This window comes from Strongylocentrotus purpuratus, unplaced genomic scaffold (assembly GCF_000002235.5).
Source record: "Strongylocentrotus purpuratus isolate Spur 01 unplaced genomic scaffold, Spur_5.0 spur5_scaffold_17, whole genome shotgun sequence".
NCBI lineage: Eukaryota > Metazoa > Echinodermata > Echinoidea > Camarodonta > Strongylocentrotidae > Strongylocentrotus > Strongylocentrotus purpuratus.
This window is the reverse complement of record NW_022145602.1, coordinates 5,062,259-5,082,694: the sequence shown is the minus strand read 5'-3', so window position 1 is coordinate 5,082,694 and position 20,436 is coordinate 5,062,259. Positions and strand designations below refer to the sequence as shown.

The 20,436-nt window shown below is 37.4% G+C and overlaps 1 protein-coding gene across 1 annotated transcript; it reads left to right on the top strand.

Annotated features, from left to right (window-relative positions):
* The first annotated feature begins 17,440 nt into the window (after window positions 1-17,440).
* On the top strand, window positions 17,441-20,436 carry LOC115917938 (30 kDa spicule matrix protein alpha-like). The gene is made up of 2 exons (XM_790890.5): window positions 17,441-17,818; window positions 19,003-20,436. The coding sequence occupies exons 1-2, from the start codon at window positions 17,583-17,585 to the stop codon at window positions 19,703-19,705; spliced, it is 939 nt and encodes a 312-aa protein (XP_795983.3). The 5' UTR covers window positions 17,441-17,582; the 3' UTR covers window positions 19,706-20,436.

Here is a 20,436-nt window from a genome sequence, read left to right as displayed (position 1 = left end):
CTGACTTGTAAATTGGATCAAGAATTTCAAACGCACTTAGAACAAACCTAATACTTAAAACCAGAAGTATGTTATCCCAGTAGTTTAATTCATTGAACCTACACGTAACATCCCAGTTTTCAAGAAGGTTTACTTTTTATTTCCATATTCTATGATTTACATAACAGTCTTTTATGTCATTAATAACTATGATTCAAGACTATTTACTCCCATATTAGTTAAAGAAGTGTTGATGTTTTGTAAAATGTATTATGCCCGGAATATGAATACAAGTTACCAATCTAACCCTCCAACATGATATGGTTCTGAGTAAACGAAACTATAAATTGGTCGAACTAATTTCTATTTATTCATCCTTGCATAATGGCATCGATAAGGAACAAATCTCTAACACAAAAAACCCAGCGAAAAAACATCCCGTATAAAATCTGGAGATCCGAATTCACCGACAGCGAATGATATTGCAGTCTAGTAATTTGGCCGTCTCGTGGGCCGTCTGTACCGTGGACTGTCGGTCTCAAGAACTGTATAAAAAAGAACCAGGGTAACAATGGTTGTTTTTTTTTGTTCTTGTCCAAATTACCATCCACCATGGTAACCATGATAACCCTATCTTTATCATTGTTTGATACATGGTGGGTGGTAATTTGGAGGGAAAAAAATGGATACCATGGTTCTTTTTTATAATGGATATGTAAAGGCAATGAAATTCGGTAATGTAGAAGTGATACATCTAATAATATGTCGATAAAACACTGATAGCGGGTTATCCGAATTAATTCTTAGCTAATAAAAGAAGTCTCTTTCCTCGAATTACGTAGATTATCTGGGGTGTTAAATATCATATCATTTAATAGTTTTTTTATCACGCTTCCTGCTCTTTGCTTCTTCTAAATTAACCCATTGCTTACTGGAACCTGGTAGTCCCTGTGTTAAGCTTATGGGAATTAGATAATTCAGTAACCAACGGGTTAAAAAGAATGGTGTTATAAAGTGTCAGTTGGTTGGGTTCTTGCAATGGTGGAAATGTAAGGTTTATCATTTTTCGCTGGTTAGTGTAGAAGAAAATATTTTGTTAATGTCCCCTGCAAAGGATAGCTCTTCGATTTCCCTCATATCAAAAATATAACTAGATTTAGCAGAACAGTTTGGACCGAACATTAGTGCCTCATGTGTGTGTATCGGTGTGTGCAGTCCCATGTACATATTTCTGTGTACAGTGCATGTGTCTTTCGGCAAGACTGCGTCATGTTCTGTCATTCCGATTATTCCGCACTATACAACCGGTATAGATTAATCCCTATTTTTTCCCACAATAGTTCGTTAAATAATAAATCCAGATGATATCTTTCACAATGTTATGGCATTACCAGAACTCCATCGTATGTTTAAAGGTAAAGGGGAGTTCTGGTCATGCGATTGCATTGTTAAAGAAACAGTATGGAATCGAGAAAAGGTTGATCATCTAGGCTGTAGTATTGTTGTGTACTGCAAGGTTCTGGAATCATCAAAATGATAATAAATTTGGCCCAGTCTTTGTAAAATTACAAACACTGTACACAGAGAGATGTATATGGGACTACACGAACACGTGGCGTAAAAATCCGTCCCGATTTTTATGCTGTTACATGCCATGTTTAGAATATTAAGGCATTTGAAGAGCCATGCTTTTAAGGGAACATTTTTTTTATCTGACGTTCTTCCACATTTGCATTATAACAATGAAAACGCTCACAAATTATTTTCACCTCTTCCCAGAATTCAACCTTCTCTTTAAAGTATCAATAGATAATATTAATCCTACTTCCTGTTTTGTACTGCTAACCCTATGGAACCAAAATTATGTTAAGGGCCGTCAATGGGAAGTCATAGCTTCCAAACTAACCTCTAACTTTTAGTGAAAATATTTGTGATAAAACACGATGCCCTCGTTACTAGATAACAGAATTAGTGTAAGCGGTCAAGACGCCAAAGGCTATATATCCGATCTTGACCGCTCTGACCCAGGATTAAATGACGTTTCTAATTTGGATCAGAGAAAAAATCCCCCGCGTCATTCACCTTATGTTGCAAAAGGAAACAAAGGATTAAGCAGTTTAAGATTACAGGTTACCAAATGGCGTGGCAGTAATACTTAAAGAGTAGATTAAGTTCTGATAATTAATTAAAAGATCATTTTGAGCTTTCTTATGATATTTTCAAAGATTCTTCATGAAAAAAATTCCTCTTCGAATTCTTGTTTACTCGAAATGATTATAGTAAAGAGAAATATCTTCAAACTTTGGAGCAACCTTGTGTGTGTAGTCCCACATACCAATTCCTATGTTGAAATCTCTCGTTCTCTTGAATGATTTGTCTTCATTATGATGATCTAAAATCCCTAAACACATCATTATTCTAATATAATTACAGAATGCACATTCCTAGTGGTTTCTGTCGCATTGCAATCGCATTACCAGAACTTAACTTTAATTTGTTTAAAGGAAGATGGCGTAGTAAACATAGGAAGCGTTCACAGTTGCAATTCGTCGGTACCTTAAGGGTTAATTAACCAAGAATCTCAAGTGATTTGAATCACTAGAACAGTTGGATAGCGAGCTCGTGGAAGATGAACTATTCCTGTGTACAGGCTTGCACGATTAAGGATGTGGTCACTTTAGCGATTTTCGAAGCAATGCTTTGGGATTGTGAGTGAGGTTATTAAATGTTTTTAAAAAGGTTACCTATGATGAAGGAATGTTCAAAGTAAACCATAGAACGATTAATGCTGTACACGTCATAACATGTTTTTCAAAAAATACATAATGCGTTATATACATTGCGTCCCAGAAAAAACGAAACCGAGAATTATCGATGTTTCATCATAACTTAATCACAATTATAATTGATAAATGACACATATTTGGAAAGCTTAGATCCTCCTATTTCATTTGATGCAACTTATATAGTGCATATTTTACACGCATGAATGATTAAAATCAATTTTAGGGGAGGAAACCCAAAAGTCACTTGGCGGGCGGTATCTGAATTTCAAAGAGAAAATCACATTTCTAAACAGATTTGACAAAAGACTTAAATCCGTTTCGTTGACAATCAGCCGTAGATGAAAGACTTCATGCATGGCTGATTGCCAACGAAACGGAGTTATTAAGTCTTTTGTCAATTCTGCTAGTTGCTAAGGAAAGGCAACAAGTGAAAACGAATTCGTTTGATAAAATTATGGAAATGCAAGCACTACTTTAAACAAACAGAACCTGGTCATTTCTTGCTCATTTCTCCTGATTGAGGTGTCATATGAAAGGGCAGAAACTCAACCTTCTAGAAATGTGATTTTCTCTTTGAAATTCTGATACCGCCCGCCAAATGACTTTTTGGTTTCCTCTCTTCAAATTGATTTTAATCACTCATGCGTGAAATATGCACTATTTGAGTTGCATCAAATGAAAGAGAAGGATCTAAGCTTTCCAAATATGTTTCATTTATACATTTTAATGGTGATTAAGTTTTGATGAAACATCGATAATTCTCGGTTTCGTTTTTTCTTGGACGCACTGTATTGCGTTTGGAGAAAGTGCGATGGCATAGTAAATAAAGCAGTAGTCTCGTATTCGGGAGGTCCCGGTTACCATTCTAAATCTAAACTAAGCCATTAGTCCTCATAACCAAATCCATCGCAGAGGACTTAAAGCCGATGCGTCGGTCCCCTGGTTGTTTATCTACAAGCATACACATGATTTCCTAGCTGTCAGGTAACAAAGAAATCAACAAAACTTTTTTTCTGTTTGATGTTCTGTAGTTTAAACAAGACAGTAAATCTAAAGTGACAGTTCAGCTTGACGCTCCTTATATTTGATTAAAAAGTTTAATATTTTGGTGATTAGAAGAAAAAATCGATCTTTTAATAAATGTTTTCTTCTCAAGCACAAATGAACTGATTAAAACAAACAAACAAAATTAGTAAAAATGGGACATTCGGTATATTGTACTAACAAGATTAAGTAAGTAGGGTATGATGTTTAGAATACGATGTTAAATATCGAGCATACTTTTTTTAATTTTTTTTTTTATTACATCTAGTCAACAATCACTGGGTTCAAACAAGTTGAAATTGTACTTTCAGTTATTATTTATAAATACGATGAGCCCTACAATATAACAAATAGAGTGTGAAGATAACCCTCAAGTTGAAAGCAAAAGCCCTTGCAATCGCGTAAACGAACTCTGTACAATAATGACCATGATTACTTTTCGCTGGAGCGGTTTTTAGAAACAGGTTCGACTGTATTATCACTTCAAACAGAAGACCTTGAACTACTTAATCCTAGACATAGAAAACCAAAAATCTTCAAGGAGAATGATTAAAGGCATCGTTTAACTGTGTTAAATATGAGATGCATAGCCCTACATGTTATCAGTGTCAGTGATATGGTGTAATGTTGAAGCCCTAAAAATATTGCGCTTCAAAATGATCATGAAGTGCCTTAAAAAAATAAAAAATCTTTGAGTGACCGGTTTTACCATACTAATTTCCCCCGATAGACTCTAGTGTTATGAAAACCATTAGGAAGACGCAAAATGAAATTTCGATTTTCGATCATAAATATCTTGATAATCAGACAGGCCATCGGCTTGTAAAAGTCATGGGATTCCTGAATGACCTGAAGGTTTATAATTATGATTGTAGTATGAGCTAAATCAGGGATTTTGTTTAAGGACCTGATCATCTGAGACAAAGTAACCGGATCCCTTTAAGAGAATGATTAATTATTCTCGGAGTCACCCATTCAGGTGCACGTGTTAACGAAGGAAATGACTGGTAAAGTCAATACCAAAAGCGCTAAGTTGATTAATTAGGCACCCGGAGCAGGAATTATAATGTGATTAGATCACATCTTCATGGAGAAGTGTGAACAATTTGGAATACTGTACTAGGTGCTAGACAATCTCTACGGCAACAAGGCCTTTGGAGTGGGTGCTCCAGCCCTCTGGAATTCACTGCATGTCCGTCAGGCTTCCACACGACAGACTTTCAAAACCCTTCTCAAAACATACCTGTTTCGTTAGTAATTTTTGACATTGCAATTAATTAATGTATTGTAATTAATTATGTTACTTTAGTTGGTTTTCCACAAATATTTGCTATTGGTATTAACTTTCCTATTAATGAATTAATGCTTTTAGCTACATGTCTTTAGTTTAAGATTTTAGTATGTCGTTCTTGAAAGTTCAATATATGCATGCAAATGTTTTTCTTTGTAAAGCGCATATAAAAACTTCCCCTATAAACCCTAACCCTAACCCTAATTAAATCTTTATTATTAGTAGTATTTGTTTTTCAGTGGAATACGCTGAAATGGAATATAAATACAGAATTGAATTTATTGATATATTATCAAACACATATACAATATACAAAATGTAATTATTGCTTTCTGATTGTTGATGGATATACCTGTTTGAGGCAAATGTTTAATTCTAGACGTCTTCTGTTCACTCTTGTTCTTGTTCTAGTTCTTGTTCTTCTCTTTCTTCTTCTCTTTTTCTTCTCTTTCTTCTTCTTCTTCTTCTTCTTCTTCTTCTTCTTCTTCTTCTTCTCTTTTTCTTCTCTTTCTTCTTCTTCTTATTCTTCTTCTTCTTCTTATTATTCTTCTTTTTCTTCTTCTTCTTCTCCTTGATTGTTTTAGGTTTGGTCTGAATTTGTAGAGGTGTCGTGGTCTAGTGGATATGTCACCGGACTGTGGATCGCATGGTCCGCGGTTCGAGTCCCGCGGCACTAATGTCCTTTAGCAATACACTAATCTACATTAGCCACTATCCACCCAGGTGAAGTGAATGGGTGCTCGGTAGGAAATAATTCATTGAAATAGCTCAGCTACAGCTGGGTTAATAATATTATACTTTGTAAAAAGTGCGGTACAATATATTCATATAGGCCTAATAATTTCGTTATTCTCTATGTTCAAATCCTTATTTATAACCTGCTTTGCCTTTTTATGTTTGTTAAAGTCGTATTTTGTAATTTTCTATATTTATTTATATTTTGATGTGTTGAAATGTATGTATTTGTTCGGGTCATGAAGGGCCCCAACGAAAATCAGTATTTATTTGCTGATTGGGCCACCCTTCTTTTTAAAGATGTGTAATAAATAAATAAATAAATAAATATACCTAGACCTATTTGTATTACCATTACTACTACTTATGGGACTACTGTCAATTTGGTAGGTCACTTTCCTATTGGGGAGTATGTTTTTGTTTTGTTAATCTATGAACGTGCGACTCCGTTTGCAAAAAGACTTTAGAATTAGCATTGCTTAGTGAATGAATGATTAAAGTATTAACATGTTTATGCGGTTGACAAATTAAAGTTGCACATTTTTTTCAGAATACATGAGTAATTTCCTTGCCCATATAAGGTAATGAAATCACCAACTTTTTGGTTACCCTTGTGACTTAATGACGGACATTAAACATCAATCATCAGATATAATGTGAATGTTTGCTTGACCAATTGACCAGTCTGACTAAAGCCGGAATAAGGAAACGTGGCTTTTAGGTCAGTCCATGGTCTAATGTTGATATTAACGTTGACAGTGTATTTAATAACTATTACCGGTGTATATGACTGCGTATTTAATTATGTCCAACCTTAACTCCCCGAATTGATGGATGTAATTATTTTATTGAGTAATAAACCGCGAAGTGGTAAGCACATTATCAGTTAAAAAGTATCATTATATGCATGTAATAGATCAACGTAATATTGCACGTCATCTTGAGACTTTGGCTTTTCATTTCCATTTCATAACTGGGTGATTTGATTTTCGTGTTCTGATTTAAGGTAATTATCACAAAAGTATGTCCGGAAAGGAAAGATTGAAATTAGGCCCTCCATATATTCCTTGACCATCTTCAGGTTAATTCACATTCATATACATGGTTAAAAAGGGGCTTATAATCTGTATAAGGGGGAAACGATCAGTCAAACACAAATTGGCAACTCTATGACGTATATTGCAATGTCCCCTCCCTATTTAGCCTGTACTAAAGATATTTATAAAAAATATTTTCCCTTTAGAAAATATTCAATCATGCATTTTACCCTAGGTATAGTTCTTGAATATATGTTTTAATACAACACATGTGTGACACAAATCTATTCAGACATCAATAACTAAGAAAATGAAAGTTTATGAAATAATTTAAACAAATTTATGCATATGGGGAAATCAACGATCATTTATTAATTTATCAATGTTCATTCGTCAGATATATCCTAGGCGAAAGTTCACATTATATGCTCATTGTGTATGACGGAAATTTCATTTACTGGCCTATTTTGTGACGGCATTTGTCAAAGACTTCTGAAAACACGTTTTTACTCAAGACTATGTAGAAACAACTTAGTAGTTCATACTTTATTTCTGAACTAAAATCTAGAAGAAGAAAGGGGAAAACAAGAAAAGAAAAAATGATTAAAAAAAAAAAACCAACGAATGACGCAAGAAGTCGCATTCGATGGCATTTAACAAGTGCATCAAATATGTGTACCCCTCGTTTGTGAACAGTTGTCCTACTTCGTTAAGAAAGACAGATAATTTGGTCAGAGGGAGCCTCCATGATTGAATCCCACGCACAATTTTATCTTTCGTATTTCATCAAGATAGAAGAAAATCTGATCAGAGCAAAAAGAGATTGGCAGGTAGAAAGAAAGGTTTGTTGCCAAGAACTAAAGAGGCACGCGGACGTCAGTCATCGTAATAAGATAAACAGTTGTGGGCGATGACTTTTAAGGGGTGCACTTAAATATAAGAGGCCTAGCTTCTGTAACATTTTGCGGTGTAATGACGTATTAAAGTATTAAAGGCAAAGGAATACCAAGTACACGCTGTGGTCTACTGGGCAAGAATTAATATGATATTGATCGAAGTGTAAAATATGTTGTTCTTTTACACCAAAAAGTAAGATGTAATATCTTGAAACTACCAAACTATCCCTATCTTCTTGCATTCCTTCAAATTTCTCATGATTTTGCAAGGAAATGTTTGACGGAATTATACGGCAGGGGAATTTTAGGAGGTTAAAGGCGAGTTCCTCTGGACCCCCAAAGACGGGGGGTAACTTAGCTAGGCCGTATGTATCCCGAACACAGTTGCAAAGAACTTCGATAAATTTGATCGAGGGGATTTGTAATACCCTATATTGTGCATCAATAGAAAACGTAATTTAATTGCTTAATACGTCGTTGTAACGTTCGCACAAGTTTGAAAGATGATTGACAAGGTAATAACAATTGAATTAGTTTGTCAAAGTCTTTTCATGTTCTAGCCAACCATTTTTTTCTTTCTTTCTTCTGTTCGTCTAGGAAGGGGACTATGCTTGCGCTTGTTTCTGCGGCTTCGCCTCTTTCGAAATGATTGAAATTGCATTTTTGAGGACAATATCAAAAGCCATCAGATTGTGAATTTGGAAACGATTAAACTAAATGTTATCTTAGTGTGTTGATAACAAATAAACGATAAGGGAAATGTTTTACGTAATCCACGATCACAAAGACTTTCGAGAAATCAACTTTAGGACAATTTCAATATGATATGTGTTCCTTAATTTTCGAATTACAAAGTATGTCATTATCTTGATCGCACACTGACGTTCAAGGCCGTTGAAATAGCTGTGTTGATATATATAAAGAAGAGGTGGCATAGGATACGTATTTTTGCTAAAAACTTAATTCATCAAAAACGATTTTGACAAGGTTTCGACACATGGTGCTTGCGAAATCGTGTTTGATGAAAGATAAGGGGTGAATGTGGGAGGCAAGATTTTGTTTTTTAAAGATCTAGAATAATGAAAGCACAGAGATTATTCATTCAAGCAGCAATGTTGAAAACACCTTTTTTATACTGAAAAAGGATCAACTGAACAATTCCGAAAAATTTTTAGAACAATAGAAATTATTTTAAAAATGCATTTTGAAAAGCTTCAACACCTTATGCTTTAGAAACTCGTGTTCGGTGACCAGGAGGCAAAGAACATTTACTAACAATACTTACAACAAAGAAAGAATAGAAATATCATTTAAACCATGATCATCGAAAAGGAGGCGACACAGTGCTATTTACACTTGTAAAATGGAAAGAAAAGTTGTAACTGGAAATCTCTGAAGAATCAGGAAGTTCGATTAAAGCGAAGACATTTCTTTTTTTTAACGGATGAAAATGTTTCGAGACATGAGTTTTGAGAAAAACAGTTGTTCACTGAAAATAGGGGGGGGGGGAGTTTTAGACCAAAGAAAAAAAGGAAAACTTGCTCTGATATTTGATGGTAATGTATTTTGACAAGGTTGAAACGAGGAATTGGCTAAAATTACATTTCTTCGACATTTGTTTCGAGATCACAAATGGAGAGAGGCCTTGAGGGTTATTTAAATGAGGTGAGTAATGCTACAAGAAGGTAGTGATGACATTATGTCGTGGGCTCCGTACATGTTTATGAAAGGCTCGGGAGGAAATGAAATAGACATCAACAGGGGGAGAAAAAAATAGCTTAGGATTATTGGCAGTAACAGAAATCGTAGTTGTAGTAGTAGTAGTTGTAGTAGTAGTAGTAATAGTAATAGTAGTAGTGGTAGTAGTAGTAGTAGTAGTAGGTGTAGTAGTAGAAGTAGTAGCAGTCGAAAAAGTAGTGGTTATAATAGTACTGGTAGTAGTAGTAGTAATAGCAGTAGTAATGGTAGTAGACGTAGTAGTAGTAGTAGGTGTAGTAGTAGAAGTAGTAGCAGTCGAAAAAGTAGTGGTTATAATAGTACTGGTAGTAGTAGTAGTAGTAATAGCAGTAGTAGTAGTAGTAGTAGTGGTGGTGATGGTAGTAGTAGTAGTAGTAGTAGTTGTAGTAGTAGTAGTAATAGTAGTAGTAGTAGTAGTAGTAGTAGTAGAAGTAGTATTAGTAGTAATAGTAGTAGTAGTAGTAGTAGTAATAGTAGTAGTAGTACTAGTACTAGTACTAGTAGTAGTAGTAGTAGTAGTAATGGAAGTAGTAGTAGCAGTCGAAAAATTAGTGGTTATAATAGTACTGGTAGAAGTAATAAGAGCAACTTTCCCCCCTCTAATAAAAGCCCCCTTTCACATCCGATAAATGCCCTTATTAAAATCTGATCGGTGCCCCTTTTCTTTCAAAAAATGCACATTTCCCTTTATCATTAGTGCCCCTTTTTCATTGTCATAAGTACCTGTTTTCATGTATGTTCAGTGCCCCTATTAAGATGCGATAAGTGCCCCTCTTCAACTCTGATAATTACCCTTTTAACAATGACATGTGCCCCTTTTCTTTTTGTAATAAGGAACCTATTCCTGTTTCATAAATCCCCCCTTTTCACTTCTTTTAAGTTATCAAATTCCGTTGACAAATGCCAATTTCCCATTCTCATTTAATCCTTTTTCATCCCTGGAGCGTGCCTCTTTTTTTAGGTGTAAGAAGTGCCCCATTTTCACCTCTGATAATTAGCCTTTGTACTTTGACACGTGCTCCTTTTTCTTTCCTAATAGGTGTCTTAACCTATTCGATAAGTGACCCCTTTTCCTCTCATCATTTAACATGCCCCTAATTTCAAGCGAATAAGAGCAATTTCCCCCAAAGCTCGCTTGTAGTTATGGATGTTATACGTTATAAGTCTTTTCAGTCTTCCGTTATGAGAATGTGCTTATATAACCCCATTGGGTTTTTCCTCTTTATGAGATGTAATTTTTCGCACTGCTACCTCACAAATCTTTAAAAAAAATTCTCGCTTGCTTTGCTCGCTCGCAATTGAATTTTCAGACCATCACACTAAACTGCAAAGTATGATGCTTAAGCAATATATATATGATGTATAAAGAGAAACAAAATTTGAAATCATCCCTGATAATGTAATTACAATATAGGGGTATACCAATGTCTAACAAATTGCATATTTTCGCTTTAAGATTTCCCTTTGAAGAAGCCTTTTTTTTCCAGAAAGTGCCCTTTTTTGTTGGTGCCCCTCCCCCCACACTTTGGAAGTTGCTCCGCCGCCTCTGAGAAGTAGTAGTAGTAGTAGTAGTAGTAGTAGTAGTAGTAGTAGTATAGTGTAATAGCATTATCGGTATTAGAAGCAGTAGTGGTGGTGGTAGGCAATGGTGGAACCATTGCAAGTACTACATTTAGGCATTTTTTTAAATTAACTTTATAAACTACTTTCGTAAACATCATTTCATCATTCATAAACTGCAATTCTATTTTTTTTAAATCTAACACCCAGCTATTATCTTGCTTGTTCAGATAATGAGGGCGTGGCTTCTTCTTTCTTTTAACTCAACGATTTGGTCGCCAGTCAAAGACAATGTTCATCCCATTTACGTCTCAAAATAGTTCAAGAACGGCCGTTGCACATTCGTTTTATACACACCGAAGGTTTGTTTACTATTAATGAAGAAACGAACAATGGTAACATGTGGCTTTAATCCAAAAATTTCTTCAAAAGCTTGCTGTGCCCTTCAATGTTGACCTATATGCATATGTTCCCTCAATACAAGGTGACTACCGAAATAGAATATTTGTTAACCTTCATTCTTTATTTTAAGTGTACATCACTTTTGGCAATCTTCTCATATTGTTGCATGCAACTACTTAGCCTTCAGATGTGGTAGAAAATGCGGTATACAGTGTGAGATTTTTTTACAAAATTTTTGCACTCTAGCAAACAATGCCTCCTATTCATCCAAGCGTGAACACATACCACACACAAATGATACCAAGTGATTTGGGTTATAATACTCTTTCATAAGATGTATAATATTTTACTGTTCATAGATGATTTTTAAGATAATTAGACATTTTCTAGGTGATAACTTTATTTACTCACACGGTATACTCCAGCGGCCATTCCTCCGAGGTTACACATACTTAGCTCCTGGATGAAATTTCTATACCGGCAACCCTAACCCTAAACGACATTGCTTCAATAAGATCTAAAGATAAAGACCAGTAATGGTCATGCGATTGCATTGTGAAAGAAACGTCGTGGAATCGTTCAGAAAAGGTTGATCATCTAGCATATAAGTATTAGTGTGTACCAGGGGCGGATCCAGCCGGCGGCAGGAGAGGGGGCCCAATAATTCGCATAGTGGGGGAGAGGGCGGGGGGGGGGGGTAGTGAGCATTTTTTTAATTAATTTATTTTTTTGCTCCCGAAAATTTGAAAATCGTGCCAGCCGATAATTCGCTCAGCTCGCCCCCCCCCCCCCCTCCTGGATGCACCACTGGTGTCCAACAATTTTTCACAAAATAACTAAAATTTCTATTGTGCAAAATGTATGACTCCGGAGAGTCTTTGTATTTTAGAGTACCTAGATAATATGCTTTCCATAATACTCTCATTACCTTAGCCTGCTTATACACTCTTTCAATTCAATGGACTTGAATATATCTGTGCATTAACCTGTACAGCTATAATTACTTTTACCTCATTTATCTCTAATCTTTTTTTTTGAAGAGCACCTAAAAAGATTGTAAAACAAAGGTGTTTTAAGTAATATTATAATCATGAAGTTTTTATCGTTATGCACATAATCAAGAAAAAAAGGTCACCTGTTTTCGATTCTATTCCATATAGTGTTTTAATTATTATGATAATCAAAAAGGCTTGATTGTCGTGCACTAATCAGGAACCTAAGGTTACCTGTTTAAAAATCCATTCCATATGGTGTTTTAATTATTATGATAATCAGAAAGGTTTGATTGTCATGCACAATTTTATAATCAAGAACCTAAGGTTACCTGTTTACGATTCTATTCCATATGATGTTTTAATTATTATGATAATCAAAAAGGTTTGATTGTCGTGCACTAATCAGGAACCTAAGGTTACCTGCTTACAAATCCATTCCATATGGTGTTTTAATTATTATGATAATCAGAAAGGTTTGATTGTCATGCACATAATCAAGAACCCAACGTAACCTGTTTAAAATTCTACTATTCCAAACGGTGTGTTTATTGTAGCTTGTTTTATATGCTAAGGAGTATAAGCAATCCATCGGAGTGAAAACATGATTGGAATTAGTACATACAATCCATGATTGTGCAATCGATATCTGGGGCAGGCAACGTTCGGTCAGATTTTAGCTTTATATTCAAACAACGCTTTGCGTAACTTTTTAAAGTTTTATTAACAAACAAAAGAATGAGAGAATATAAACAAAATGTTGCTGAGACATGTTGAAGAAAAATGGTCTAATGAAAAAAGGAAAAGATTACACTTTTCTGCTCATTATTAAATACAGGGAGGGAAAGTCCACCCTGATATTATTAGATCCTCTTTCACATTATGATAACATTTGAGTCAAATTTTACTAACCATCAAACTTTTGGGGCTCCCAACGCTTAAGAGGCTCTACACCAGGCGCGGAACCAGGATTTCTTAGGGGGGCCCAAATTTAAAATTCTGCGACCCAAATATCGGTACGTAATGGTGACATGCATTGACGTAGTGGGGGGGGGGGGGTGCAGGGAGGGGCGATTTTCCCCTCCCTCCTCCGCAAAGCGACGAAGCTTTGGCGTTTCATTAAATTATTCGACAAAGAAGACGATTCTCGAAAATAATCCTTGTCTGAATTCAGTTTACCTCCCCCCCCCCCCACCCCCCTCCCGCGCGAAGCGCCGAAGCTTTTACGTTTCATTAAATCATTAGAGAAAGTAACCGATTTGTTGTACCGTTCTCGACTTTTATTCCTCGTTTAAATTCAGTTTACCCCCCCCCCCCCCACAGGCGCGGATCCAGGATTTTTTTAGGGGTGGGGCCCAAATTTGAAATCTATTTGAAATTGTTAGCACCCCCTCCCCCCCCCTCTCTCCCCCCCCCCCCCGCCCTTGAGCCCTACTATTATGTAAACATGTGTAGAACATGTGTCACATGCAGATTCACAGCAATCGTTGAGGGTAGAATGAGGAACTGTATAGTTTGTCCTCTTTCTTGGTCTTTCATGTTCATAGTGTTACTTCCTGCATGCATGTATATCGTCGAATGCAATCTAAAAGATTCCTAATTCTCGCTACCCTAAATAGGTACGAAAATCTCGAAATTCGCGAGACGAGGTAATTTTCACTCTCTCGGGTCGTCACTACAACTTCCGGTATAGAGTCCCATCCCAAGTCACGGCCTTCATCCACCCCCATTTTTCAGGGTTCTTACGCTTGGAATCATGAGCCCAGCACTGTGCAGCCTCACAAAAGAAAACCATCGTCACTGATGTCAAAAGACGCAAAAAACAACGAATGAAATGTTCAAATAAACGTTGAAATATTTGCGAAAAAAAAACAAGACCGAGCAGACGACATATTCGGTGCATACACGTTGTGTGGCGACGGCGTTTTACGTTTGCGCTATCGCGCACCTGCACAGGAAGCTGTAATGTCGAAAAGCTATCCCATAATGCAATGCGCGTTTTCAGGATTTTCCCCGGATCTCGGCAGAATCGCTATTTGGGGTAGCGAGAATTGTAGTCAACATGGGCAGTTGAGTACGTTGACACGCATGATCAGTCGGCGTTCGTCGTGTTCTCGTCCACTCAATCTAAAAGTCCCTATTAATCCACTTTTGCAACTCTCTACCCAGGTTTACATCAGTACCTGACAAGCCAGAGCGCTACATAATCGCCTGCCAGCTATGACCGGGGTAATAATGTTGAAGCGCCAGGACCGTCACGACATGACGGACATGCGCGCTATATAAAGAGCCACCATCGTTATTGTTAATATTAATAATAATGATAATGATAATAAAAAAAGGGATGTCTTGTAAAGTACTTGACACTCTTATCGCTCAACAATCAATACCCCGGCTTTACCATGGCTGCCATTATGGCGCTCTAGCATTTCAAGGAATTAATTCCGGCCAGGTACCCATTTACCTCACCCGGGTCAAGCGTGGCAACTGTAGATAAATGTCTTGCCAGAGGACATTAGTGCCGCTGCAGCGAAACTTGAACCGCGAACCATGCGATATATAGTCCGGTGAAGCTAAGAAGAGCCCATAAGCATGTAATCGAGACACGATTCTGTCATGTAGATAGTAGACAGAGTTCACACTATGTTAATAATAGGAAGTATTCCTTAATGAAGTTTCCGTAATGCATTAATTGGATTAATATGGTGCCCCCCGATTGGCAGTCGACATGCCTCATGACAACTGCCATGATGTATGCCAAACGAAATGAAATATGTACTAGTCTTGCAATTACATTGTTTAAACAAAATGTCTGGTAGTAATTTGAAAAGGTGTATCGCTATAGTTCATAATTACTCATGCATGTTAGGTTTAGGAATGAACGAAAAGAAATGAAATGGACCCAATCTTGCTGAAAATCGTATGCGTCGCACACGAAAATGGATGTATGGGACTACACGCACAGTAACATGATTGTTTGGTCTAAACTTGTCGGATACTTCTCATAATTTCTCGTAAATGCTGGTTCCTGAAGAGCACATTTTTAACGGGACATTTCCATCAAGATCTTAATTCTTTTAAGGAGCTGGATGTGTGGATGTCTTTAGTTATGGAGCTGGACCAACCAAAAAGCCAGTCACAATCCTCATCGAGACAAAAAGGGGATAAAGGGCAAATACGTGCATGATTCTTTCTAAGAATGCCTTTGAAAAAACATGCAACGAAGTTGCAAGGAATTCAGGGCTACTCTTTGGGGAGAGAAATGTTTAAAGTCACTAAAAATGCCACGTTTTTAATAAAACACTTCTCTTAAAAACAAACTTTACGTTTAAAACACAGTTTACACGTGTAAAATGTCATGACATTACACGTATTTCTTTGGCATTTATCATAAGCATACCCATCGATAAAAATTGTATTTCTTCTGTATAATAGTGGAACTATACGACTTGTTTGTGGGTTAGGCTGGTATTATGTTGACGCCACCCTCGAAGGGCAAGATCATGAGAGGCGTTGTGTTCGGTCACATGGACCAGCAACGTGGCACGCCCCGAGTTAACACTTTTTCTCCATCGGCGTCATGATAGAGCTGGTCAGCCAAACAGGAAGTGAGATGAGTATATAGACAAAGAGAGAAAGAGAGAAAGGAATTGAGAGATAGGAGAGAGAGAGAGAGAGAGAGAGGGTAGTAAAGCATGGAGCTGGGTTAAGAAATAGAGAGATAGAAAGATAGCGGAAACAGAGATATAGATAGATTGGAGAAAAATATAGAGGGGAGAAACAGAGAGAGCGAAAGACAAAAAAAAAATGTCTAAAAAGTCATAAAGAAGTGAGAGAAATGTATATATAATATGAAAGAATCCCTCTTAGATTATACATATATGTATATATATTTATATATTGAGAGAGAGAGAAAGAGTGTGTGTGTGTGTGTGTGTGTGTGTGTGAGAGGGGAGGAGAAAACAGAGGTAGATATAGAGAGACACAGAGACGGACAGACGGAGATGTGGAAGGGAACCAAACTTTTTGGAATGAATTATACCCTATCTTTAAAATTTGATCATACAACGTCCAAAAATTGCTAGCCATTTGTAGCCAATGACAGATATCATGACGAATACCTGGTCAAAAAGCAAATGTTAACCTCAATTCTTCTAGACGAAGTTAACGATTCTCCGTTATTCGTCAAAACGTGAACAAGTTTTCGTGGTTTTCTTGGAAAACATTTCAACATGCTTCGGTAATCGGTGGAAATAGACTACTTTTAGAATAAATGAACAAGATAATTGTCTTCATTATTGTTTTCATGCAAATTGAAACATGCTTTGGTAATCAAGAAAATGTTTTAAAAACTTCCCTTGAACCTGAAAGAAAGGGACATTAAGCAAACGATTATCTGTGAAAATGATTTAAGAGAATTTTTGTACTTGGTAAGAAGACAATGAAATTGTATTTTAGTTTTCAAACTAGCCATACTCTTAAGCTAATTCATATAGAACAGTGCGCACAACCCATTTGTCCGTCTTTGCAAAAGCGGAAAAATAATGATGGATTATCCAAAGATAACGAGAATGACTAAGCTAAAATCATTATTTTTTAATTTGCAGGAATATTGAGCATAAGTCACATTTTTATATCATTCCGTAGAGCAAATTGTCAAAATGTCAAAATATTGTTCATATGGTTTTAAATGGTAGCTACACACAACGGAACTGTCAGGAGATTATTTATATAAGATAGGAAAGGCTCTTAATTGCCAATCATTCGAATGGCTAAATAAAGATTAATTAAAAGATCTGTGACAACTGACCGACCCTTAGTAGCCTCAATGTATACCACACCTGTCTTTCATACACGCTTCGATAGTGGTCAATCACCCCTCCCGCTTATGTTTGCCCAAGAACCTTGCCTAAGGAACTTTGCCCATGCCACCGGAAGTTTATTCCAAGATCAATCGTATAAATAGGACTGTAACACCTGATCAGATAGAATAATACCATCGTCATCGACTCAAGTTGGTCAGCTCAGAACTCACCTCCAGTTCTCTCCTCCAAACTTCAGTTGAACTACTTTACGGAATCTTCCTTCATCTAGAAGTCTTGCGCGTTGTCCACAAATTAAAGATGCGGGGTTTCATCTATGTGTTGGTGTGCGCAGCGGCTTTGGCTGCCCACTCCCGAGCCCAGTTGCCCGGTGGTGGTGATCCCTTTTACCCTGGTCATGGAGAACCAGGTCATGGCCATGAATGGCATCACCAGCCGGGTGCTGGAGGACCAGTCCTAGGACCAGTGAACCCAGACCCGAAAAGGACAGAAACATGCGCCAAGTTCTGGGTACACGAAGGAAACAGTTGCTACCTGTAAGTTGCACACTTTTATTCCATTACAGTCCTCAAGAACCGGTTCAAATCACTTTTACTAATTTCCGGTTCGCTGCTACGCACCAACAGCATACGCGATATTCCCTATCATATTAAGACATATCGCAACATCGGGACAGCGAAATCATCTCAGTTCGCTGTCCTTGCTTTGTATGATCTTCCTCCTGTGATATAGAATGCTGCGTTAGATCTCATACCGAAAGCGCAGCGAAACGTGATTTAATATATGCCTGTCTCAATTGGAATAACATGACAACCATGAATAGGGGCTGTTGAAAACCAGAAATATTATAATTTGATTACTTTGAAGGTTCTGTTGATGTTTTGCCCGTTTGAAGAGAGCAATTTTATGATAAAAAAATTGTTTTAGTTGTATGTTCTTTTGGTATCGCAGCGATGATATTTTGTCCAATATCTATGTTGGACCCCATCGCAGAGAGTTTGTTTCTTACAGCAGCAATTTGAAAGATGTAAGCTCTAATAAATAAATATTAGCATCTCATGAATAATGCCTTATTTGTAATATAGAGTATTTCTGGTCCGTGGTTAAGACCGACTCTTTAGCAATATAGGTAACGGGTTTTTCAGCCGGCTCGGTCTGTTGGTAGTCTGGTGTGCGTATTTTACGCGCGATGATGTTATAAAAATCAATTATTAATTCATTGTTTCTTTCGTCAAAGTATTTAATCCTGTATATTAAAAAGTGTAGTTCAAGAAGTGAGAAACCTACATGTATATGGCAGTGGAAAAACGTCCAAATTTAAGTAATGTTCCAGGCCTCTAAAGCTTGATGGTCGATATTTTGGTCATCGTGACGCGTACCAGTAGAGCTCTGTAAGCAGTAAAGTTCTAAGCTAGGGACAAGACTAAGTTTCTCAGAGACATCAAAGAGGATGATATTTCGAACCTTGAAGACTCCTATTTAGGAAGCGAGCTTTGGAATCCTGTTTAATGCTATGCGATTTTAGTCTGCTGTGCTTTCAGTCTCAGAGGGTTGTAGGTGTTGCTTTGATTTTCATTGAAACCATATCCCTTTTCTTTCTTTTTTTTTGGGGGGGGGGATCAACATATTTCTCAACGACTAATATCCATGTTTTACAGCATTTTCGTATGATTGATGTAATATCATTTTTATTTGCCGATCCCAACTATCTTTACTACAGGTTCGACAGTGGTGCTTTCTTGAGACAAGTTACTGCTTCCGGTCCCCTTATCGTCAACAACGAGAACGGGCTTTTCCAGGCTGCCGCCAATATGTACTGTGGCCAGATGCACCCAGGTGCCAACCTTGTCACAGTCAACAGCCTGACAGAGAACAACTTCTTGTACGAGTGGGCTGTCAGGATGATGGTTGAGCCTGTACCAGTTTGGATTGGTCTTCACGTTGGCCCAACGGGACTATGGCAGTGGTATAGCGGAGAACCAGTCACCTACACCAACTGGGAAGGGATGAGGGTCCCACAGGCTGAGCCAGGTCTTGGGGCCATGATCTTTGATGCTGAAATCGCCAATCAGGTGTTCAACAACCAGGTGGAGATCGCCCCGCAGTGGGTTCCGGAAGAAGCCATAAACGACCGACATTCCATCATCTGCGAGTACCATCCATCTGGTATTACTGCAGCTACGAATGCTCCAACTACGGATACTCCAGCTACGGATCCTCCAACCACTCCTCCAATGACCACAGCGCCCCCTACGGCTGCTACCACCCGCAGCCCAGTCCAGTTTCAGAACAACCCTATGAACATTGTCAATCGTCTCACTGGAGGACGTTTTGGGGGGTCACTCCTTCACGAGGTACCACAAAGACAACAAATGAGGCCCTCCAACTACAAGATCAATCCAATTTACGGCGTCCAGCCTTGAGCTTGGGTTTAATCGAGCTCTCCATTCTAAAACCCCAATCACACCACGCACCCCGATACCCGACCGACAACAGACCAGACAGAAAAAAAAATCACCTCTAATGTTGAGAATAAAAAAAGAACCGGTCAGTCTGGAGTCGGTCGGGTGTCGGTTTGATGGTATGACAGGGGTGAAACACTTTCCTTAGTTACAACCCACTTAAACATGATGAATGAAAACCGAATGGCTCATCGTCAAATATCCCCTGGACAGTCACAAAGGTACTCTTCTGCTGCACTCCTGAACATGTTCCGCAGCAGAGGGCGTCGTAACAAAGTCACTCTTCTGTTGACGTTTCTCCGATCGGCAAACAAATCATTCCGATCAGCCTTCAAACAACTTGTCTGTTTTAAATGTGCATTGATAAAAGAATGCATGTGATCCATTTTAAAAGAACTTGTTTGTGTTCCAATTCCGCTCCGTCTCATTTATTTCGTGTTTAAAATCTATCTAGAGAGTTATCGTCTTACAGTTCCTTTTCCCTCACATGTGTGTGACCTAAAAGTATCTACATTATATACGATAACATTTTATTATTTGTTCTTGTACAGTTTATTTTTCAAGAGATTCTTTGTAAAATATTCCTTGAGTTTTGTCATATTCATGAGAAACGATGTAGCCTATGTTCATGTCGGTGATTCACTTGTACACATTGATTCTTTGTTCATGAATAAATGAGATTTGTTATTTTA